This window comes from Gambusia affinis, linkage group LG23 (assembly GCF_019740435.1).
Source record: "Gambusia affinis linkage group LG23, SWU_Gaff_1.0, whole genome shotgun sequence".
Classification (NCBI taxonomy): Eukaryota; Metazoa; Chordata; class Actinopteri; order Cyprinodontiformes; family Poeciliidae; genus Gambusia; species Gambusia affinis.
The window spans coordinates 8,274,777-8,299,891 of NC_057890.1; the positions used below are offsets into that span (position 1 = coordinate 8,274,777).

Sequence of the window (25,115 nt, forward strand, 5' to 3'; positions counted from 1 at the left end):
GACAATAAAGCCAGTCAGGCAAACCTGAGAAGTATTTTATTTTTGAGAGGCTTTTGTAATGCTGTTCTCTCTCTCAAAAAAAAAAAATTTAAATTAAATCAGGAGTTTTTTAAGTAACCACCTCATCTTGAGTTTCCGTCTTGTAGAACTGGACTGCCATAAATCATTTTCTGGCTTGGACACCCCCACTCCCCCCACCTCTTGCTATTTAAGACAGGCGAGCTTGTACCACCCTGCAGGAGATCCTGCTCCTAATCTTTCACTGCATCTGTTCCTGCTGGATCAGATCCCACCCTTTTCCTCCCAAAAAACACAAGGGCTCTCCTGTACTCAGCCTTTAGAAACAAACTTTAACCTCCACCCCCCAACTTTGATTTTGTCCAGACAAATCCCTACGAACAGGCTTGGGAGTCGGTTGACATCACGGCGTGACACTTGATGAATATAATTCATTCCTGTCCCAATTAATTCATCAGTTCCTCCCCACTCAAAATGGAAATAGGTCAAAGCCACTTCTGCAAGCAAGCAAGCCCCCGCTACAGTTAAAGCCCCCAGCATTATATAGGCTAGCCAGCTCTGATTCATCTGCAAACACTATAGTCTACTTACTGGATCATTGTTTATTAAACACTTTCTCCTTGGCAAAGTCACAGAGGGTTTCTTAATGAGGTTTAGTGGCCCCAGTAATTCTGATGTGCAGTATATGTAACTCACATCTGTTTCCGAGTCTGTCTAATCAAAGTCCAGCACATCTCAGAAGCAGAGGTTCCTTTTGCAGCGTTTCATTTCACAGCGCTTTGCACAATTACTCATGGTCACCGTGGTTTCCCGTACCTTTTCACAAACGTCAACGAATGCCGTTTGGGATTGTTGGGACCGATTTGAATTCAGCCACCTGTACTCTGACGACCCTAAATGAAACCGGGTGCATTCAGTGGTCTCCAAATGTCCCGCGATACAAAAGACCCACATCCATTTTTTTCTTTTTTTAACTGTATGAATACCACGCTTTTTCTGAAGGCATCAAGCGGAAAGAGCAACGCAGCTAACTGACAGGTCAGACGAGGAGAGCGTTAATCAGAGAAGCAGCCAAGTGACCCATGGTAGCCGCAGAGATCCGTCAAGATCCACAGCTCATGTGGAAGAATCTGAATTAGAATGCACTCCAGAAATCTCGCCTTCAAGGAAGAATGGAAGGAAAAGAGGAGGCCATAAGGGGGAGTCAGGAGAAGGCGCTTTGGTCAGACGAGACCTAATTTGAACGTTTCGCCCAACATGCAAAACTCTACACCGGCTGCCCCTGGTCCCCTGCTGAAGAGAACCGCTATGATGACATGATGATGATTCCAAAGTGATCAGGGTAAATGGGAAGTTTTATGAAACGACGCCCAAAGGCAGAACAATGGCTATAAACATACAGCCCAGTGCTGCAGTGGAATGGTTTTGATCAAAGCATATTCATTTGTGCAAACGGCCCGGCCAAGAGTTTCCGGCAACACCTAAACAACGACATGCCATCTTGTGTTGATCTTGCACATGAAATTCTACCACCTCCCCTCCCCAAAAAAAAACCAAACTCAAACTTTTAGCTGTAACACGACAATATATGACAAAGTTTAAGGCATTTGTCAGCTGGAGGCATTAGGTAACAAGTTCAAATCTGTTCTGTTTATTCGAGCTGCAACTACACGCAAATGTCTCCAGAGGGACGCTGAAAAGAAACAGATCTGATCAGGGTGAACGAACCGGTCTCCAGCCTTATTTACACTCAGTCTCTCTGAGGATTATCAGTGGCTTGAAGGGTGAAAGAGGTGACATTTGTGTGTTCGCGCTCACATACAACACACCTGATCTTATGCTAATCATCTTGGGCTCTTACTCCTTCAACCTCAAGAGAGCTCTTATGATTCTTCTCAAATGCTGGGGGAGAGCGGAAGGGGGGAAAAAATTATTTAATCCCTCTTGTGGCTGCCTTGAGGAAGAGGAGGAGATGGAGGAGGAGGAGGAGGAGGATGATGAGGGTTCCCCTGCTGTGATGTTTAGTGGCTCAAAGATGAAGAGGGTTGAACCCTAAAAAGCCTTCAGTGAGCTCATCACTCTTTTTAATTTACACCCTCGGCTGGTTGTTGGGAGTTCATCTTCATTCTTATATCTAAAATCCTCTGCAAGCCACAGTTGCCTCCTCCTCTTCCTCCTCCCTTGCTGCACGCAGAACCCCCTCCTTCATCACTGGTTTTTGGGGAAGAGAACAGGTTTGCTCTTCTCAGAAAGAGATAGCTTTTCTGTCCTCTTCACCCTTCGTTTCTTCCTCACTCATGGTCTGAGAGTTGTTGGTCAGTGAGTCCCTTTGGAGCACTTTTCTCTTACTCCCTGGAGCCACTTGCTGGTCTTTACCCCTATTCCTCTACCTGAGCAGGTCCTGCATTTACCTACATTTGGACTCTTAGGGGCGTCAAACAGATGTACTAGTCAAAAAAATATACAACCATTTAAAACACACGATCAAGTCCAATTGCATTTTTCTCCAACATTTCGCACAGAGAGAGTCGTGCGTCTCGGAGATAAAATGCATATTGAGAGAGTTGGAGATCAAAGTCTAGGCGTGTGCGCTGATTATGCATCCCCAATAGGCTCGATTCCGGGGGTTCTGATTGCAGCCTAATTAGTACCAGTGCAGAGAGAGACAAATGCGCTTTGCATTATTTCATATATACCTCCAGTACGACAGAATGCATCAAGTTCAGACATCCATACTCACCCAACAACTACTGCGCAGAGCATGAGACAATCTGGCATTAAGCACCCATCACCGAAGGAATGTGAAGACACCCACGGAGGGAGTATTAAAGGTAAGAAAATCAGAAATTTAGGTTCCACCCACGATGTGGAAGAGGGGAAGCATCCCGCGGGGTCCCTGTCCGCCTTGGGCAACTTCCTTGCGGAGCTCAGCAGTTTCACAGCTCAAATAATATACATTTATATTTGAGTCCTGGTGAAGAGAGAGAGAGTGAGAGAGGAAAAATTCTCCAAAAATCAAAAGATTGATTGCAAGACAATAATAATAACAATAATAATGTAGAAAGATCCGCAAAGGGCATGGAGCTGCAGTCGTGACGCAAACTGGAACTATTAACTCCGCATTTGTTTAAGGAGACAATGGAAATAGAGGTTGTCTGTAGAAGCCGATGACCAAGAATGAATCTGAGATACAGAGACAGAAAAAAAGAGAGAGAGAGAGAGAGAGAGAATGGAGAAGGAGAGAGAGGTGGAGGAGGGGGAGACAGAGCAGAGGAATTTATGACACGCGGCACGGATCAATATTGTTGGTAAAACCCACCTGATTAGGGTGATCCGTAAGCTCCCGCGCACACTTTGCGCGTGGTCAGTTTTCCCTTAAAGTCTGCTTTTGTCGGCTCGTGTGCGCGCACACACACACAACCCGCTCAGACTCCTTAGTGCTGGTGCACGACGCACCAAATCAACGCCTAATTGCGCCACTATCCTCACGCAGGGTCCCTCTTCCACGTTCAATTAAGTTTATTACTGATCAATTGGATGCATTTCTGTCCCTTTTGCTTATTTGAACACATCAATAAGTCATCAAAAATAAAAAATAAAAAATAATAAAAAAAGCACGGTTAATTGAACGAACTTCCCCAATTTATTTTCCACTGAGCTCATTGATTATCCCCTCCTTCAAAGCAGCTTTACTTATAAAAACCAGTGCACCGTGGCTCTTTGTGGTGAATGGAATTAAACAAATGAACCGCGTCCCATCTGCTGTGTAATAACAATTTGATAAGCTATGTGTGTGGAGGCAATAGGAACAAGACTGGGGTGTTCCCTCTGCCTGACAGCGTTGAGGGAACCGGGGAGAGGGTGTGAACAACACGTTCAATTTGTCGATCTTACCGCGTTAGAAAAAGACACAGAGGGGCGGGTCAATGGCACCATCTTGTGGCAAGAGGCGGTAATTACAACGTTAGATAAAAACAAATGGCGATTTCCTTGCTCAAAAATGACCAAAGTGCAATGACCCAGAAAGTACAGGTACATCTCCATGAATAAAATAATCATCACAAAGTGTATTTATTTTGATTATTTAAATCTAAAAAGTGATGCCATCAGCAATCAATATTACTTCTGAACTTGTAAATTTCAATTCAAGGGGAAGTTTGTGTCACAGCAGCTGGAAGCTTTAATCTCCAGGTAGCGGAGTTACGGCCGAGAGCCTGCGAGGTGATGGTGGGTTTAATTGGACCATGACAACAAACAAATGACACGCATTAAACAGATACATTGTTCATTAAATTGTATTCATATTTCAAATTGAATTATTAGATTCAATTAATTGAAAGGCATTTGCCAATTCTTTTAAATTTCTTTTGTGCATCTCACCCCCAAACCGGTAGAGGGCCCTAATGAGTTGAAGAAATTCAACAATTTGTGAAAAAGAACAACAACAACAACAAAAACGACTAATACAAAACAAACACAAATCCATATAGAAATCCACTCAGGGGCTTTTGAGTAGTATGTTTTTATTTATTAAATAGTGGCTTTAAACATTCTGGTCACATCTGAAAAGGCTTTTCTACTTCTGGTGGTCTCTAGAGGAAAAAGCTTAACATATCACAACATATGATGAACAAAATTTAAGGACAAAAAAAACATACATGAACTAAACCCCTCTGAGTCATGTCTTTGTGCTCTCGTGTTTTAACAGGCAGTAAAAAAAAATGAAATAAAAACAAAACAAGTAAACAAGTGAGCAACTTGCTGTAGAATGACATGCTCACGGCTCAAACATGTTAGAAACATCTGGGCAAAAAACAAAACCAACTAGTAAATAAGTACGTTATCTATTATAGCTATTACTTATACCATCCGACATGGATGAGTTAATACACAGTATGTCTGCTGCAGAAGCCTTGGCTGTTACAAAAATAAAGGTTGGTCTTTCTTTGTTTCTGCTTTTTGTTCTTTTTCATGGCTTACAGTTTGAACATTAAGACATATCTACATTTGGTCTTCCTCACTCTCCTCTGATCTTGGTCTTCTTCAGTCCCTCCAAACTCTTCCCAGTGTCTCAAAGACTACCTTTAGGAGTCGCTATCTAACAATCGTCGCAACGGTTGGACTCACAGAAACACATTTTTATAAGCAAACAATGCACAAACTAGTAAAAATAAACATATTATGTTGGCAAAGATTAAAAACTAAGATCAGACAGATAATGTAAAAATGCTCCAGTGTAGAGATTTGTGGAGGGCTTTCAGTCAGGGATGGTTTTCCTTTCTGTAGCTCACCCAGACCAGCTTTTAGGCACTGAGGATGTAAGGTAACATAACAGCGTGTCATAATAGGGCTGTGGAAGGACATAAGGTCAATATAAAGGCAGTTAGAAAGTAAATTCTTCCAGATAATGTCTTAAAAAACTACAGCAGTAAGACTGTAACCTGTTGCAAATTTTTACCCTCAGTCTCACTGTAGCTCTTGTCTTTCATACATTATTTAAAGTTTCAAACCATCTGAAGAAATAGACTTATTAACCTTCAGAGTCGCACTAAAGCTCCATCAGACAATAAGGTTTTAGCATAAATAAGAAAGACTGGGTTTTGTTTTATAATGGGAACAATTTAACTGATTTATTAATTTTTTTTCCATTTCTGAATTAAAACAAATTCATATTCAAGGTAAGTTCACCTTTGCTAGTTTTGGTGCTGCCAAGCAGCAGAGAACAACAGTAGATAATTCATTTGGAAAATAAATGAGGGTTGGAATTTTACATCTTTCGCATTTCCCAAAAACGTCAGACTGTAAACGAGGAACTGATTTGAGATGCCAGTGGAACACCCTGTAACAAGGCATAGTTCAGCTGAGGAAAATTAAGTTAGAATATTCTTCTTCTTTTTTTTTTTAAAGAATTCAAAATATATCTTTCACATGTAAACGGCTGGGCCCAGAAATCCAGTTTCTGATTTCCTCGTTCTCACTCGTTCACAGAATACTTTCAGCAACTTGCTAAATGCAGGATAATATAAGCAAAGCAGTAAATATCTGTAGTCTGCATATAGCTCCATATTTACATGAGTAAATACAGATATGTATATGTACAGCACATTGGAGTCTTTGTGTAGATAGCAGCAGGCTGTCTGGCTTCGTTATGAAACTACATATTGTCAGTTTACAATAGTTTTCTTTTTTTTTTTGGTTCATATACAACTATTCTCTTCTGTAAGGCCCTGCTTAGTTTCTTCCTTCGTGTTTCCAGGTCTTCCTTGTACTTCCTCTAGTAGTCTCAATTTTCCAGTTAAATGTTTTTGATTTGCTGTGTAATTGTTTGTGGCTTTCTGTTCTTCGTTTGCGGCGATCTGTAAGTCGAAATGAGAGAAGAAAAAAAAACAAACAAACAAACAAAAAGAAAGAAAAAAAACAGTGAAATTATCAGCACAAGTTGAAGTTGAACCTTAGTTTACAGCACTTCACCCCTTAAACCTTTTTATGCTTCTTTGCAATATAACCAAACATGTCAATGTAATTTAGTAAATTGTGATTCTTAAATGTTCAAATGAAAATCAGAGGTTTTCTGATTGGATTTAGCTCTGGGTTTTGACTAGGTCAGTCTGAGACATGAACACTCATAGATCTAAACAAGAAATTCCCTAATTTCCCAGGATTTTGACATAATCAGCATCCACAGCCAACATGTTGCTGTAATTTATTAAAAAAAAATTACTGATAAAAGATTTATTTTTTTAAATCTTTTATCAGTATTAAGTAGAATCCAAATGAGTCCTTCACTTTTACGCACTACTTTGTGTGGCTCTATTTAATAAAATCCCAATAAAAAAAGGAAGATTGTAGTTTTGATGTCATACAAATGGAAACTAATTTATTCATTTATAAAACTATAGATTTAAAAGCCTGAACAGAAACGTGTCGCCATTTTTAGTGAGCAGAGAGAGGCGGCGCGATAGTAAATAAGGGATTGAGGAAACAGCTGGTCAGTGTGCTGATTAATGGCTCCTTCTCTCTACCAAAGGGAGTCGTCTTCTGCACAGACAGAATCAAAGCTTACTTTTGCCACACACAAAACTTGTGGTAAGCAACATCTTAAAAGGGCAGACTTAAGAATTTGCTGAGGCACGCAACATTTCCGCCTTACTTAGTGGTTTCTGATTGCACACACACAGTGAGGGGAGGAGGGAAAAAAAACAAAGACGAGGAGGAAACCGGAGGACGGGACGGGAATGAAGAATAGTCGGTGTAATAAAGGTGAGTACTGTATTCTTACACTGTGTGCTTCACCAGAGCAGAGATTTGGAGCGGGTGCTGACTCCTTTCCTCCTGCTCACTGCTCCCACCGTGGCGTTTCGATGGCTCCGCTTGTGAGACTCCAGGTACAACTAGAGTTAGAAGGTAGAGAGAAAAAAGAATTAAAGAGGAAGCAACAATAAAATAAAAGTCTATACTTATGGTGCGTTCACACCAAACGCGTCCGACGCTTCAAGTCCGACACGTGCGCAACTTTGAATGCAGACGCTTGACACTTCGCTGTACGCAGCGTTTTGCACGTCAGGCGACTGGTTTGCGTTCAAAGTCTATCTGGAAGCACGTTGAGGGCGGGTCTACGTTGCTCTAGCTGTTGTTTTCCGTTGCTGGCCTACTTTTCGGACGTGTTGGGTGCGTTGGTCACTCCAGATGCGTCAAACGCTCAAAACCGCGCCACGTTAGATGCGTGAAGCGTGTCGCGACGGGACCTCGGTGCGCCACCACATGGGCTTTGAACGTAAACCAGAGGAGCCTGATGCTCAAAACGCATTTGGAGCGAACGCACCATTACAGAGATGTAACCGTTAAGATCAGATTATATCCCATCATTGGCAGACTGTTGGAACCAATAAATGCTACGTTTACATAATTTGGGGGATTTTATAGTCATGCACAAAAGTTTGAAGACTGGTGGTAACCTTGTTTTTCCACAAAGTTTCCTGCTTCAGTGTTTTAACATTTCTTTTTCTCTCTCTCTCTTTTTTTTTTTTAAATCAGACCAGTGGCAGGAGTTCTCACATGAATGGCAGCTTCTGCTGGCCCCACAGCCAATTAAATTTCTATAAAATGGGGTACAATGCAGTTCTCTCCTCCAAAATAAATAATCTGGTCTCTCGGCAGCAGATAGGGGACACCTACTAAACACACAGGGATGCCAAAGCCCCACTGAATGCACATTCATAGAAACAATAGAAAAGCTGACTAGGGCACATCTGATGGATAAGTTGCATTTTTTCCCCAAAGTTTGAATCTTGGCTTTTCTTTTCCTAAGACTTGCAGAATACAAGCCAAACCCCGACTGGTGAAGAGCCCTTCTTGCTTTTTAAGGAGGACCTTTTCAGTCCACTAATATTTTTGAGAGCTGAAACACCCAGCTAAAACTTTTGCATTTTCATCCTTAAACCAGTTTATCACTGCTGTCTTATTGCATGATGCTCCATCATGCTGAAAAAAAAAAAAAAAAAAAAAAAAAAAAAAAAAGAAACATTGCTCATCACAGTGTTGCTTCTGGTTTGTTGGGCAAATTGGCCCCAGTAGGATTTCTGGCTCCATTCTTTATTTTGGGGAGTGTTTTAGGCAAATTGAGGCAAAGATTAGAAGTCATTCCAGCACATGACAGACCTCTGCATGCCTTTACTCTTCAACACATTTCTTTTTGCAAAAGTCCTTGGATAATATCTTCGCTACAGTCAAATGCTGGTACTTCCAGCATGACAGGAGTCGGTTTTCACTGGAGTTGAGGCTTTTTGCTGCCCTTGTTGACATAAGATGCAGCGATTGTGTGTAGAAACACTTGCCTGTACCTGCTGCCATTCCTGAATAAGAGTTGCCCTTAGAGCGAAGGGAGTCCTGGCACTTGCTTGAATTTCTTGGGTACTCCAAGAGTTTCTTTTTAGCTTTTGAATTTCTTTTTTTTAAATATTTAATGAGTCAATAAATCAGTCCCTCTAGGATGCTGCAATGTTGTGATCGCAACTATTGATGCAAATTCACTCACCCCTTGCAAATTTTCCACGAATGTACATTTTCGCAAACTATCACAAATTTTGTAAGAGCATGTTACGGTAAAAACAAAATGTGCAACTCTGATGGCAACATTTTGAAAAGAAGTGTCACAAAATTAGTTTGTTTTATGACGCAACAGTCACAAAAAAACATTAACATCCTGGACGGACTGATGCATGTTTTATTTAGGTGCAATCGCACAAGACATAAAAATGTGCCACTTGTGAAAAAAACCTTTTTGGTGGAAAAAAAATTGTTAAACTATTGTGCTCTAATATTTTTATTAGAATCAGGAGGAAGCCAGACTCAAGAGAAAAAAAACAAAAACAAAACTGTAGTAGTCAAGTTTGTGAAAAAACAAGATTTCCTCTTGAGAACCAATTAATTTGGCTACCATAATTAAAATCCTTACCTTCTTAGCAAACGCCCGCCCACACTGGTCACAAGCATGAAGAGAGAAATTCTTCGTCACTTTGACTTCGGTGGATGACGTCACGGGGCTGCTCTCTGATTGGACGTCGTGTCGCCGGGTGTGCGGGGTTTGGTTATTGGATGAGGTTGAGGAGGGGGCATTGCGAGAGAGCGAGTGTTTCTCACTGCGCCGGGTCAGAGGAGGACTGATGGGGCGGGACTGGTGAACCGTCTGCTGTCTCTCCTGCTTGCGGGTGACGGGCGGCGAGGGAGTGGAGACCGGAGATGAAAGCTCCTGCTGCTTCCTGGTGATGGGGGCGGGGGGCGGGGCGGAGGCCGAGGCGGCGGCGGTCGAGGCAGACGCGGCGGCTTCTTGTTTGCGGGTGATTGGAGGTGATGGAGAAGAAGAGGAGGAGGAGGATGACGACGACGAAATGTGACGCCCGTTCACCTCCTCTTTGACGCTGCTGCCCGTCCTCTTGGTACTGTTCAGGACCACCTCGGCCAGCCTCTTCACCGCCCTGCTCTCCAGTTTGGGCATGATCTTTGCCAGGTACTGCGACGACTTCTTGTGGACAACCGTCACGTGGCGCAGGACGTCACGTTTGCGGCGGGACTCGTAGCGACACAGAGGGCAGCGGTAGAACTTGATGAAGATGTCGTTGCCGTCTGTGTGCAGTTCGATGTGCTTTGTTAAGTTCTGACGTGAGCTGAACTGTCGTTTGCACAGCTTGCAGAAGAGCTGCTTGAAGTCAAAGCCGACTGACAACTTGCTCAATTTGGCTGCCATGTTTGTGCATGTGTTCCCTCCACGGGACGAGGATGAAGATGTGGATGAAGGTACCTTCGGACTGGATGGGGCTTCCTCCTCTTTCAGCTTCAGAACAGCTTGTGGAACGCCTTTCGATGTCCCGTTGTTGTTAGAGAGAGGTGGATCAGGGCTGCTGTCAATGTCATCATCTTCGTCTGACTGCTCCACTGCTTCCTCCTTCACTCTTACATTGTTGCTAACGCTAACATTAGTGCTGCCCGTGCTAGAGGTGTTTACAGCAGGAGCAGGTGACGGTGTGCCACCAGACTTGTTATTTTTGACACTGTATATCTTGTGCACGATGCGCATGTGTCTCTTTAACATAAGCTAAAAAGAACAAACAGAGTTTTTTTTTAGAACACACCACCAGAAAATCTCACCCAACACATTTTACATTACAACCACAAACCAGGATACGCGTTTCCCCTTTTCATGCGATAGAATCATATCCTTTTTAAAATTATGCTTTTCGTGCAATCTGACTGAGCTTGGGGTATTTCAAAAAGCAGAATCTTCAAAGTCTTAGTCTGTAGATATGCAGAAATAGTTATCGGTCCAAAATCAGCCAAAAAATTAGTATCGGATTATACCGGCCTGCGTCTAAAACAGGCGTGGGAAACTCCAGGCCTGGAGGGCCAGTCTCCTGCAACTTTTAGATGTATCTCTACTTCAACACACCTGAGTCAAATAATGAGGTCATTAGAAGGACTCTGGGGAACCTGACTGAACTTAAGAGGTGATTCAGCTGTTGGATTCAGGTGTGCTGGACCAGGGAGACATCTAAGAGTTGCAGGACATCGGCCCTCGAGGACCAGGATTTCCCACCCCTGGTCTAAAATCTCTGATCTAGGCATACGGATGAAAACACTCCACTCCTGGATGTAGTCCGACCCAGAATTTAGTCCATTTCCATTAAGCAGTACTTGCATCGCACACAGATCTACTGGTTGATAATAAATAATAAATAAATCTCATATCTATTGTTGCTGATATCATATTGGGTCAATATTGATGTTGACCAATAGTCAAAGCTGCAATATCGGTACCTCATCAGAAGTGAAAAAGTTGCATCGGGACTCCCCTGGCTCTACATGTCAATCGCTTTGACATGGTGTGTTGAAAACAATTACATGCTACATGTTTTTAGTTTGATATATACTTTGAAAACCATTGACCATTTTCATTCTGCCTTTCAATATCCTACTTTACATTGGGATACCACAATATTCAAATAACATGCATGAATTGTGGTTGTAATGTAACAAAAAAGGTTCAAGGGATGTCAATATTATTAGAAGGCACTGGAAATGATTTTGTAACCAAAGTACATTTGATAATCAGTGAAAACCAGTGATCGAGTCAATCCACCAACCTGGGAGCTGTAGTTCCTCTTGCACAGGGTGCATCGACATGAGGCCGAGTTCGTCTGCTTACTCTGAGGTTTCCCTTGGGCCTGGTTGGAGGTGGATGTTTTAGAGTTTACAGGAGTGGCCTTGGAGCTGTGGGCACGTGTTGGGGACGAATTGCTGCTCTTCTTGGGTGGTGTGACTTCCAGTGAGAAGGGCTGGCCTGGCCTTGACGCGATGTTTGGTGTGATGGTGTCCCTCCGTAGACCCCGGTGCACCTCGTCAAAGTGCCGCCGCACGTTGGCTTTGGTGGCGAAGGTTTTCAGGCACACTGGGCAGGACTTTCCAGTTGGTGTACTGAGAGTCCTTGGTCGGCCTTCAACAACACAGAGATACATATCTATTCAGACTGATCATTTATTTTTTTTAATAAATTATCTAGAAACTGCATCTCTTCAGCTAAAGAGCTGAAACTGGACAAGAAAAGATGTTTTTTTCTAATATCATGAGCTAGTTCTTTGAATTGATATGTTACAGAACTCATTTCTATTCACTGTATAATTTCCTACCTTTCACCATAGAGAGCAGGCTTGTAGGAACTGTGCGCGTCTCCGTGAACTTTCGGAGCTCCTCCAGTTTAGTTTGGTGCATTTTGCGGCAGTGACGCCTGATACTCCGACGGGAGTTAAAGTCTTGGCCACAGAGACAACAGGAAATGGTCACATCTTCAACCTGGATGGTCAGGAAAAGTAAAAACATATTTTGTACCAAAAGCAAGACAGACCTTGTTAAAAAAAATAAAAAATAAAAACTTGCACAGAGATATTAAACAACAAATTTACAACCTACCCCACTGTTGGAGCCCTCATCTTCAGGCTTTGGATGTTCCTCTTTCGCCTCATCGTCAGCCTCCCATGTCTTCGGTCCTGGACTGCTGTGGCTCTCAGGTGCATTTGACTGATTGACTGGATTGTTTTCCACACCCTCCATAGTCTCTCCTTCCCAAGCAACAGGACTCTCTCTGGCACTGTGATGAACAACAAAAACAGATGAGTGACTTTAGTCAATAAAATACTTTCTGTTTGTAAATTTAAACGCAACGGGTTTTACCATAAATATGTGTTTGTCCCTTGTTTTAATAAAACGTACCTGGTTGTGTGTGATGGAAATCTCGCCAGCTCCTCGTCTGTGGTGAGGTACTGGAACACCGCCTTGTTGGTGGTCTGAATGGGCTCTAATCGGACCAAGTAGTCGGGCCGGTCAGCTCTAGGATATATGGCATCCAGTAAATCCTTCATGGCTACACTCTGTCGGTCATCACCAGAAGAGCCTGTCAGAGAAGATACAGAGTTCAGGGGTAGGTTTGTTACAACGTAATGCCATTAACCACACAACACAAACCTAGTGAATTAAATAGGCATTTGTTTTTGAGTTATGGTTATTTTACGTATGATTGTGAAAGCTGTGGTCAGAACTCCACTGTGAACGGTAAAAAAAAACAAAACAGGGCAACTGCTGTTGTCTTGTTTTATTTCTGTCGTTAACGATGATTGCAAACTTCAATAATCAGAATTCTCAGGTAAGTGAATCTCACAACAGGACAACTGACGGCCATGCTCTCCACAAACTTTACATGTGCTTAAGAGTGGCAAGGACAAAGCTAATGCTAAACAGAAATCCATAACCATGTAGGGAACGCGGTAAACAAACGACAAAATGTCCTCAGGTTAAATAGAACGAATGCTGAACCTTTTAGCTGCCATACAAAACGCAGACACAGGATAATTAAAAAGAAACCCTCCAGTCAAAGCTACTATGGAATGGTTAAGATAAATGCATATTCATGTTTCTCCAATATATATCACTGTGTTTAAATATATAAAATTCTGTGTGACAATATTTTAAAAATTTAAGGGGTATGAATAATTTGGCATACCACTGAATCTGTTTAACAGACAAAAAAGAAAAAAAAAACTGAAACAGCAGCCATTCATCTCAAATCTCTGAGCTCATACATCGGAATCAGATGAAATCAAAACAGACAACATAATAAGTCCCGCCTTCAACTTTCTGCTTAATAACTAAATGATGGTAAAAGGGGGAAAAAAAAACATTAAATATTGATGCTGTTAATGTGACTGTCAGAAGCAACAGAAAAACATGACTTCTTGTGGCTCAATCTGCTTGGTAAATATTTGTAATCATGGAGAGAGTTCCTTCTCTACAGCACATATAATCATTTTGCCATTAAGCCTCATTAGTGTGAAAAATACCCAACTAGAAACGAAGAGGCAGAAGACTCATCTGATCACATTGTTGGGGTGCAACGCGACAGTTAAGACAAATGAGTGTTTCGGGAAAACAAAACTTTGCTGCAACAAAAAACGCTCAATGCTCAGAATATCAAAGACAGGAAAGACAGCAATTAGGTCATTTAATTATAAAATACACATCCAACCCAAAGCTATAACCTCTTTATTGAGGAAAACCAAGCTACTTGTGCAGAGGAAACATCATTACAACCCCAGGCAGATGATAGCATTAGGATGGAGAAGGTTCATACAGCAGTAATTGGTAAGGTGGAGAAAACTCAACAAAATATATCGACTTCTTTTGTTAGGATTGCTTTCCCTTCTAGGAGGGGAGAGTTACAGAAATGATATCAAGAGTTTTACAGACTTCTTCATCCCCTGGAGTTAAAAGTGGAAACATGGAACCACACTGTAGCTAATTAGAACTTGAAAAAGCTCAAACACTGACAAATTATAGTCTCTCTGATGGAGGGAAAGCCAGCCTTTGTGCAATAAACGTTCAAAGGACAAAAGATTCTACTGTGTGCTTCTATATGAAACTGCAAGGACAGGAATCATAATTAGGAGACAGATGGCATGAAAGCGAGTGAGGGATCCTTGGAGTGACAGAATACTGAGGTAAAATGTGACGAAGTCCAAGGAGACCGCGAAGACAGAGAGTGTTTGTACAAACTTCAGAGTTCACAATGACTTAGAGGAAATCAAGACAAATCTAGCTGATCTGTGGGATGCTTTCAGATGTTTACTTAATCTTTAGTAAGCACAAATTAATCTATGTAGCCTTCACTTGTTCTCTCTGTTGATTTTCACAACAAGAGAGGACATTTAGGCTTTTTGATGTCTTTTACTTTTACTTTAGGGTTTTGAAAGTGGAACTACAGAATGATTTGCATGAGTCCTTTGCTTCAGTGGATATCTGCATGTTTACAGTCCCTTACAAATTACATATGCCATCAACTTGACCACATTTATTGATAATAAGTACATAAATATGCTTTGATTAAAACCATTGGATTGTAGCTTCAACTCCAACTTTTAATATAATTTAACACTGCAGAAAGATCAGGGATCAAGTTGTGGGGAATTTTTAAGCAGAGTCTCTTGGTCTCCATGATTTGCTAACGTTCTCCAACAAACATGGATTTATAATGGCATTAAATGACAGACGTCAGCGGTTAGTTATGCACTGCTTTGTGTTGGTTTGCCAGTCGAAGCTTCTTGTAAATTCACAAACCTTCACAGGGTTTTGGTATTGCATGTGTTGCATTACTCACCGTCAGATTCAGGTAGCCGTGATAAGCAGTAGTACTCTTTGTGCGTGATGAGGTTCGGGAGGCCTCTGAACAGACTGCGACACAGTTTACACTCAAAGATGGTGTCTACCTCCCTCAGTAGCATACTTCTGAGCTGATTGGTGCCTGCAAGTAAAAAAAAACAAAAAAAAAAACAGTGAGCAGATGAGTCTTTCTGTACCTCATTATCCATCTTAATGTGATCTTCCAGGAGAAAATGGCAAGCACGCCTGGAACTTTATTCAAAAAGGTCTGCAATAACGTTTTTTGGCATTTCTCATATTTTGAAAGGAGATTGGTAGCGATAAAGTCTTTTTTTTGCAAACTGACGATTTGAACTTTAACAAAAGCAAATTGGGGTGCAAAAAAATAGCGGTTGTGATGCTTTGTGATTGTTTGGATCGTGGTTACATTTTTTTCCCTTCTTTTACTTCATGAAAAAAAAGATTTTATAACTTCTGTCGACTGGTTTGCTTTGCTGAACCTAATTGGTCAAATAATAAATGTCAGGGGTATTTTTGTCCTATCTGTAGAATTCTTTTCATAGGACAAAAAGAAATCAAATCATCTGGGTTCTAATCAATCTTCCTTTTCTCTTCTCTGGTTTCTTTTGTTTTAAAGTGCTTAATTTCCATAAAAAGAGCCCCTTTCCATTTTTTTATGTCACTGTCGTCAGCTTTCTGATTAAAGTGGTTTGTAATCAATTCAGATTGAACTTGAGTTCTCATAGCAGTTTTAGAGAGCACATTTTACAGTAGAAATTCTAATTCAGATTATTCTGCAGATTATTTCCATCAGGTTGTGCAATTAAATGTTTAGACAAATCCAGGAATTATAGTCGAATCAAAAACAGCAACACGAAAGGACAAGCAGTGTTTCTTTTAACCAGTAACTGAACTTCACTTCTTCAGAGGTTGCCAAGCAGCAGCCTATCTGGATAATTCAGCAGCACAGGATAAAACACTGGCTTTCTGGTTTCTATTGTCCTTTTAAGGCCATGGTTCTGTAATTTGGATAAAAATGATTTTTTTCTGCTGCTAGCTGGCGCTCACACATGTGTAAACCTCCTCAGGCTCCATTATCAATCACAAACGTTAAGGTTAAATGTGATTTGGGACAGAGGTAAAATGGTCCAGGTGACATCTACACAACGCAGGTTTAGAGGAAACACAGACGAGGTGAAATAATGATTGCATCTATTGAAGATGTGCAGCCACATCTTCAATAGATGTAGAAACCAGAACTGCACCCCGAGATTGGCAAGCGACTGGGGTCGGATGATTTTTAGCTAAAACAGAAGTCTTCAGAGTTGATGCTGTTACCAAAACCCAAACTTGTGTTCTTTCCTAAAATGGGAACTTTGACCCAGTTTGTTATGGAGTGAAACTAAGGGCAGCCTGTTGGAGTTTTAGTTCATTCTCTATAGAAAACACATCAAAAGACTGCACTGTTTAAAGAGCTTGCTGTGCTAACCACACACAATATATCTTATATTTGTTAGATGCTTTGAATATAAATAATCAGACTAATGAAGTAGAAAGTTAAAGAAATATCGGTTGTTTATTCCTGGAAAAAGTTAAAAGTTAAAAAATTAAAAGTCTGAATCTGCTAAAATAAGTAATGCTTTTTAAAGAATTACAAAAGTCAAATATAATAAATTGGCCTAAAACTTCAGAACCGTGCAGATCTAAAAGTAAATGTAGTTAATAATAGATTTTAGATACACTTCTAAACTTTTAAGAATTAAAATTTCATCAAATGAAAAAAAAAAATGCTTAAAAAGAATGAATACAAAATACTCCAGAAAGAACATTAGCTGTGTCCTCCTTTTGTTTAAATCCAGCTCTTCATAGTGAGGGTTTTAATCACAACGCATCAATGAACAACCCAATGAAAAAAAACAGGACACACACATTAAAAATAGTAATACGAAGCTAGAGCAGAGAGGTAGATAAAAGGAGGAGGAAACAACAAGAAAACAGAGACCCGTACCGGATCGGAAGCATTCAATTATCTGCTGAATCCCAGACTTGGAGGTCTGCAGAGGCTGTTGGAGCAGAGGGGGATCGCCAGGCTCAACACACAAACCTAGACAGAGAGAAAGACACAGCATTATATCAAAGTCAGCTCCTAATTGTATAAGAGTACGGCCATCTTGGAGAACTATAGCATGGCAAGAGAAGAGGTCTGTGTAGCGGCTATGAACGAGGTAAATTACTGTGTGCTGAAAAGAGCCCACACAATGAGATCTGTACGGGGCAGTGATTCATTCTGACCTTATTACCTTCTATCACACTAACACCACACAAGCTCTTAAAGGAAAGAGAGGCAAAGCTAAAGGAGGACATCTTTCTTCAAAGTAAAATCTGGATCCCTACAGAAGAACAAATGCATTGCACGAGAAAAATGAAGTTAACGGCTTTCAGTTGGGCTACTGAAGAACACAGCGAGGACTTCATCTGTCCTTTTGGCTCAACACAGACCAGAGCATCTCATTGTCACCTAATCTGACGAAATCAGAGACGCATCCCAAAGGACATGTCCTCCTTCACTGGTGACCTGAATCACAGAGTTAAGGGTCAAGTAGGAAGCAGAAATCCTGAAGAAGAATCTTTGTTTTTTTTTTATTTACTAACATGCTTTGTTACAAATGTTGAAATCTGAAAGGAAACCAAAGGTAATTGTTGTGATGCTATTTTTACGTAAAAGTCTAGTTTTCACTGTTGAGGTTTTGAAACATATAATACAAAATAAAGGAGAAAAGCTACAACATCATACAACAACCTGCTAAAGTTGCACTGAGCAACCAGTTGATTACTAGGATCAGTGGATGTTCAGGTTGATCGGTCCTGACTAACAACTGGCTGGTTGGCAACTCTAACGTCTGATCTTTCTCTGAAAAGTAAACGCACCGTTTCCAAGCACTTAGTTGGAAAGTTAGTGTTGTCAATTGCAACAACACTCTTGTCAAAGCTGTTACTGAATCAAGACAGTGTTAGCATTTTATCTATGCTGAATGATAATGAAAGGAAGTGAGACTTAAGGCAGACAACAGGGAGGTTGAAGAGCTCAGCAATAGTGCTCAGTTTGTCCCTCTGAGCATTCAACCCTGTCTGTGAGACTCGTGTTTGTGATTCAACCCTCCCTAATCAGAGTTAGGTGCAGTTCATTCATGAGACCTGAGTGGAAAAGCAGCACGGACTCGATCCATTTCACAGTCGGGTCAGCTGATTTGATGAGGTAAAAGTGAAGGACGGTGAGGAAAAGCTGTGGACGCAGTGACAAATCCCCTAAGGCATCGACTAGAAAGGTTGGAAACATGAATGAGAACGGTGGGAAAAGGATTAGCTTAACTAAATGGATGATGGAAAGCATTGTCTTCCTCACCATCCCCCCCTTCACCTCTACTTCTAAACTGCTTTAATCCCAGCAGTACTGGTCACTGAACCCGCATAACCCACAGGAGGGGTCAAAGATCAGTCCGGTTTACAGTGACTGCTCAAAGCATTACACAAAAACACGACTAGCATCAGTTCAAACTCTTAATATGACTGGATCGTGATTCAACAGGGTGCAAACCCTGGCAGGACGAATTCCACTACAAACACAACCGTCTTAAATGTTTGGATAAGCCGAGCCAACTTCTCATGCACGTCGTTGCACTCGGAGCCAAAAACAGCTCCTCTACACAGCAGTCGATTTCTCAGTGAGAACAAATCATTCAGCTTTATTTTGAGCGGCTACATTCGGTGCCCTGGCAGTGAAGCTACGCAGGGGGTTGACGGACAGTCTTAGCCTGGAGGTGAATGAATCAAAGCGGCGAGACGTGTAGAATCGAAAGAAGCACCTGTGTTATGGCCGTTGTTATTGGCCGCGGTAGGCTGACCCTGCTCCTCGGTCTGGCAGCTCTGGTCCCTGGTCTCTGTGCTGGTGCTCCTGTGGGGTTCGGGCAGCAGAGGGGGAATGGGCTTCCACAGAGACTTGGCCTGCAGCTGGCCAGAGATGTCGCTCTTTTCCTGGGCCTCCACCGGAGCTTCCTTGTGCTCGCAGTTTTCCAACAAGCTTCCAGCGGGAGAAGAATTTTGAATGAGGATTTGATCTCCTGCCTTGGACTGCCCTTGTGGTGGGTGCTGATTGTCCACGTTAAGTTCCTCCATCTCTGTCTGACCACCACCCTGAGAAAAACCAGACCATAAGTGAAGAAAAAATATATATATATATATATATATATATATATATATATATATACAAAAAAAGAAATTATCGCTATAACCAAAGTTATCGTTCAAAGGATGTGAGGGATTGCTTGCAATCTAAAATAACAAGGACTTGCACATCTGAAGAAGGCCAATTTGGTATGCAAAATAGCAAAAACAAAGTCAGATTAAATAGAGATCGATGGTGGAAAACAGTTTTTCAGCTTTCAAAAGTATCTCACCAGAATTATGCTGCCATAAACACGTTGGGAGAATTTAGACAAAAAAAGGAGGCAAGAATACTTTCAGCAAGGCACAGAAAGAGTACTTTTAATTTGAACAAAAGCTTATGAAGGCATTTAAACATTTTCCATTTCAAAAATGAATATTTTGATGTTTGTACAGCCAAGTCTGAAGTTGGCTTCTGACTTGGCTGTGTGATAAAAGGCTGACTGACTGCTCTTATGCTGTCCGGGTTCATTTAGATCAGTTTTACTACACATTCTAGAAAGCTTACACTTTTCACTTTTTATTCCATTAGAAAACAGAATAAGCAATAGCGAATGCGTCACTATTAAATATACAAGTTGTCTTTCTGAGCTTGGAAAATGCTAAAAGCCAGTTTTGTAATTTCTTTCAAACTCCTAGGATCTTAACCAGGTATACAAATGTACATTGTCGGTAACAATGTACATTTGTTACCGCATCAGAACACTTGGATGTGGATGGTATCCATGTGTATGGCCATCAGGTCAGCTGAACAGCTGGATTATTTGTGAAGGACCATTATCTTCAGAATACACAAGCACCCTTGAGCTGATAAGTGACTCCGCTCCAGCTTTTTAGATTTTATGTGCTGTTGTGTCTGTAAACCAGACCTTCCTCCTCTTCCACTCCTTAATCCTTTTCTTTTCTTTCCCACAAACCAATTTATTCTCATTTTCTCTGTCTGTGTCCATCTAGCTAACTGTGTGTCCCTGCTGCCCTTGGAAATGGATAAATGAGTTCACATTAGGCACATTACAATACATCAGCACAAGACGGTGTACCGCTTGGCCACTGGGTCGCTCCGTACATTCAAACACACGTGCTTGCATGAGGTGAATCTATGTGGGAAAAGAGGAGTGAGTGTTTTTGTTTTTTTGGGGGGGGGTTTTTGCAGTACCTGTCTGCGGAGACAATGAGCAGTCTTCCTCCCAAGTGATTTCTGGGCCTTCACCATGCTCCCAAGACTGGCCTGGTGTACCACACGTTCACGACCAGCTCACCTGTAACCATGCAACAACAGTCCATGTAAGCTAATGAATTAGACACCACTTCAGCTGGGTGTGTGACTAAAGTTAAAAATGGCTGTTGGTAACTTCAGCTGAGCCAAAATAGATAACAAAATGTCAGAACCTGGGGTGTGATCTTTGTTTTTAATCAAATTTGAAATCTTTAGCAAATTTATGACACAGGCAAACTATTAACATAAATGCAAACATATTAGTTCGTTAAAAACAAGCTAATTTAACTATTATGGTGGAACAAAATCTTAACCAAAAGATGAGCTGCTTTTGTAAATCATCTTCCTCATATTTTATTTCTCTGTCAGATTGACAAGAATGTAAGAAATGTGAATACAGAGCAGTTTAAAATTATAGATGTGGTGTCAGCAATCAAAGGATTTTTGCACTTGACGGCCCCTGATCGGTGAGCAGGAAACTAAAAATGAGGTGCTTAAAAATTTTGTTAGAGGAAGTAGAAACGCTGTAAAGACCATTTTGAAAGAAAACTATTCACTATGGAGAGACATCAAGCATGAGCTCACCACAGGGAGATAGTTCTCAGTATTTAACAGGAAGCAGAATATATTACAGCAAAATTACTCCATTTTATCCTTTTTGAAAGCAATAAAAGGGTAAAACATCCAAGGAGATGAATACTTTATAAAGAGAAATCTTAACCAGCTAAACTCCAAATCGGCAGTGCAAACTTTTAAAAGCATATCACAAATACATAGACATAGCAAAGCATTTGTAAGAGCAGATCACCAATTTAAAACAAGAATTATTTTTATCAAAGCATAAGAAAAAAAAAATAATAATAGCTTGCTGCCCTCTAGTGGGAACTGTTGATAAAATCTGATAAATTGCGCTGGTGACACACTACCTGTTCTGCGAGAAGTATGACTACAAACTATTAAATCATTTGAATTCCAGATGGAGTTGAAAGTACAATCCTTTTCTATAACTGTATGCAATTTAATAATGTTGTGATTGAAGATGTGTCTAAAAACAGAAATAAAAACCAACCAAAAGGAGCCACACCAACAGCAGATTGGTGTGGCTTGGAAGTCGTATATTACGTTTGTTTCTTCCCCCCAGCTTTACAGACAGCAGTCAGACAGTGGGTGAATGCACAAATGTATTTTTGAAACTGACTTAGATGTCTTTAACAAAACATATATTTGTGCTAAAATAATGACAAAAGTGAAAGAAACATTCATTCAAACTATAAGGTAAAGTTAAAGAAACTTGACGGCAGAGTGTAAAGTAAGAAAATTACTAAATAACAGCTTCACATCTTTGACTACCTCGTTCAGAACCCTCACGGTAATTGTAGTCTCCCACAAAATCCAGCAGAGGGAGACAAACATGCCCGTAAAATGTTTCAGCGGTTCAAAACTTCCTTTTGTCTCACCATGTAGAGAATTAACAGACCCAGAGTGATGGACAGTAAGAGCTTATGATTAAACATTAAATCAAGCATGCACACCTAATGTCCAGAGGTTTCTAGAGAACAAAAATATAAATATATATCTGCAAAATATACAACAGCAAACAAGACGTGCCTGTTCATTTGAAAGCAAAGGTCAAGCTCTTCCCGCAGTGAAGTATGCAACAGGAAATTAAATATTTTACATAGTAACAGCTGTGTGAATTATGGTATTGTCACAGCGCTATGATCCACTGTAATTTAACAACTTTTTTGTTTACAAATAATTAAATCTACCTATAATGTAGAGCAGAGGTACTTTAGTTGCATAATTGGTAGCTTAAGTGGATTTTTATTTATTTTCTTAAACTAGATTTTCAGGACTTTGGTAAAAATGAGGACATTTGTTTTCTTCCGAGTTCAGGCTGCAGGCAACTTGTGAATCCTTGCATTCATTGCTGTTGATACACAAGATTACTACGAGGCAATAACTCAACAGCAGAGGCTACGTGAAATGATGGAGCTCTGACTTAATACCTGGAGTGGAGCCACAACTGGAGAACAGATGAGAAAATGTCAGTCTGTTGGAGGTGAAATGGAGAATCAGTTAGTAAAACACAACAAATGATGGTTGCTGCCTGTGGGTGTCGTATATCATAAATTTTGAAGTGTATAAAACCACGCAGTGGCAGCAGAGAAGCACATAAACAACAAATCCTATTTGAAAATGTTAAAGATGCTACAGATGAAGCAAGTTGTTGGTTCGACTGAATTCTGTTCAAAACAAGAATTTACCTTGTTGGTATGACTTTTTCTAAAGGACAAAGAAGAAATCTCACAAAACATTAAGAGCAACTTTAGAAATTAGCTGACTTATTAGACCATTTTCTTTTATTGTAATTTAATAGGTCAAATATAAAAAAAAAACAAAGGCATAATGTGCTTTGATGCATCAAAACAGGGATAATTTGTTGAAATGTATTTATTTCAATTTAAGATGCCTTAAAAATTCCCATTATCCAGTCAAAAATCAGAATTGGTAGGTCCTAATCAGTGTATCTCTATGGTTTTGTACACTTGAGGTGATATTTACATAACTTTTAAACCTAGTAGAGGCAACATCATTTATACTTTAAAATGCTTGAATTCCCATAGGGTGTGCATTCTTTATACTGAGTGGACTAAGTGAAAACAAACCTCTCATGGCTGCGTGAATAGTGTAACAGATAAGGCATGTCTATGCTGTTAAGGTGGCGATAAAAGGTGAAAATAATAACAAGCTTGACTCTGAAGAGGAAAAAGAACATTTGTAATGAACTGACATCGACAGATCAAACTGTAGATATGCAGTTATTAGGCTAACAGAGCAACGAAGCAAAGAGGTCTGTAAGTAAAGTTCAGTGAGCAGACAGCTTTATAGTTCTTTCCTTCAGAAATTATTCTGCCCCGACTTCTGTATCCTTGAGCCTGACAACCTTTTTATTTGAGTCCTTCGGTTGTTACTAAAAACCTTTGGGATCTGGCTGCTGCGAACGAGCTCACCATCTTTTTCTGCCAATTTCTATGCCAGTTTAATGACCACTCAAAGCACTTTACATTGGAGCCACATTCATCCGAGACAACTACTTCAGATATTTAGAAAAAAAAAAAACAGAAAACCACGCTACCATTATACGTCAGTTTTGCCACTTAATAAAAGCTTGAAAAAGAGAAAACCAAAATAAATTGGGAGGACATTTTAACAAAAGATAGATTTTAATTTATTTATCGAGCTTGATTGTTGCTTAGTAAGTATTAATACTTTGGGGTCAATAATGCTCTGTGCCTCCTGATGACAGACTGAAGGTCTTTGTAATACACTACTTCACTCTTCATCAAGAATAAGTTGCTTTAGGAAATGCCTACAGATGAGTGAGTTTAGCCTAATCAAAATCTCTGTGCATTGGGGAACATCTTAGTAAAGCTGAGTTTCTTAAATGACTCAGAACTGCATTCACAGCATCAGCAAACAGTAATAAACAAACTGATTTATCTTGGGATCCTGAGTCTGATTTAAATGTACAGCAGTATCCAGAAGGTTGCAAATGCCAAACAAAGACCACCAGGAGCTAATTACTTTGCCAAGAGGTATTTCATTAAAACATCTGACAAGCTGCTGGAAATGAAACCCTCCAGAGTCAACCATCTCAAAGTGTACAACACAGTCAGAAATGACTTATTTAAGGCCGTAGATGTACTACAAAGATTGGAAGCAATTGGATTTAGCCAGACCCTCACCAATAATACACTAACACAGATAAAGCAAGGGACTCTCCCATTTCCATGGCAACAGACAGAAATGGCTATGATGTAGAGAGTCTGGTTATAACTCAGGCAATAAAAGAGAAGGTGTCCTGGGCTAAAACTTATGAACTGGGAATGCCGAGAGTTTGCTCTTTGACCCAAACTCTGCATACATACTTTGTTTTTACCTTGATGTTCTCTTAAATGTAATTAGAAATACTTAAAAATGTCATATCAATAAGAATGATCTCCCAGTGGAACAGAGGAGGGTATCTCGATTACAATGAACTTTAATGGACCTGTTCACATAATCACTGAAGGAAAAAAAAAATTCTTTTGCACGAACATCAAAGTGTAGATGATTAAGTGAATAAAACAGCAGGTTTGAATGAGACGTTTCTTCACTGATTTCTCTGAAGAGACTGATGAACAACTGCTGAACAGTAAAGCACTGGAACAATGGCTAATGTGGCCATAAAGATGAAACTTTAAGTGAGACGTGGCTGGAATGCCAGATAAATCACACTTAAGAAATCTTGAGCTCATTGAACTTTTTAGACTCACAAGCCTCCTTTACTACAGTTCCACGCAAAGGTATTCACACCCCTTTCTTTTTTCGTCTTTGGTCATGTTACAGCCTATCATAAATTAGCACTATTGTGAAGTGGAAGGAAAAGATGTAATGTTTTAAAAGAGCTTTATAAAAG

At 40.5% G+C, this 25,115-nt stretch overlaps 2 protein-coding genes across 8 annotated transcripts in view; both read right to left on the minus strand.

Moving 5' to 3' along the window:
- grm8a (glutamate receptor, metabotropic 8a) overlaps window positions 1-3,459 on the minus strand; it is a 245,637-nt gene extending 242,178 nt beyond the window's left edge. The window contains exons 1-2 of one of the 3 annotated variants that reach the window (XM_044108980.1): window positions 3,338-3,399; window positions 2,759-2,989 (exon numbers count right to left, since the gene is read on the minus strand). The gene's annotated coding sequence lies outside the window, so the exon portion shown is untranslated. Of the gene's footprint in view, window positions 1-2,758; window positions 3,226-3,337 lie in introns of those variants that run through there. The other 2 variants (XM_044108979.1, XM_044108978.1) reach the window with 2 other exon arrangements.
- A 1,065-nt stretch (window positions 3,460-4,524) lies between these two features.
- Window positions 4,525-25,115, minus strand: part of znf800b (zinc finger protein 800b) — a 31,409-nt gene continuing 10,818 nt past the window's right edge. For 3 of the 5 annotated variants that reach the window (XM_044108200.1, XM_044108204.1, XM_044108199.1), the window contains exons 2-12: window positions 20,594-20,696; window positions 19,080-19,407; window positions 17,225-17,320; window positions 15,215-15,358; window positions 12,778-12,958; window positions 12,478-12,655; window positions 12,198-12,360; window positions 11,655-12,004; window positions 9,473-10,609; window positions 7,298-7,409; window positions 4,525-6,374 (exon numbers count right to left, since the gene is read on the minus strand). In XM_044108200.1, the coding sequence (XP_043964135.1) occupies window positions 7,308-7,409; window positions 9,473-10,609; window positions 11,655-12,004; window positions 12,198-12,360; window positions 12,478-12,655; window positions 12,778-12,958; window positions 15,215-15,358; window positions 17,225-17,320; window positions 19,080-19,407; window positions 20,594-20,650 (2,736 nt within the window). In that variant the 5' untranslated portion in view covers window positions 20,651-20,696 and the 3' untranslated portion in view covers window positions 4,525-6,374; window positions 7,298-7,307. Of the gene's footprint in view, window positions 6,375-7,297; window positions 7,410-9,472; window positions 10,610-11,654; window positions 12,005-12,197; window positions 12,361-12,477; window positions 12,656-12,777; window positions 12,959-15,214; window positions 15,359-17,224; window positions 17,321-19,079; window positions 19,408-20,593; window positions 20,697-22,662; window positions 22,707-25,115 lie in introns of all 5 variants that reach the window. The other 2 variants (XM_044108203.1, XM_044108202.1) reach the window with 2 other exon arrangements.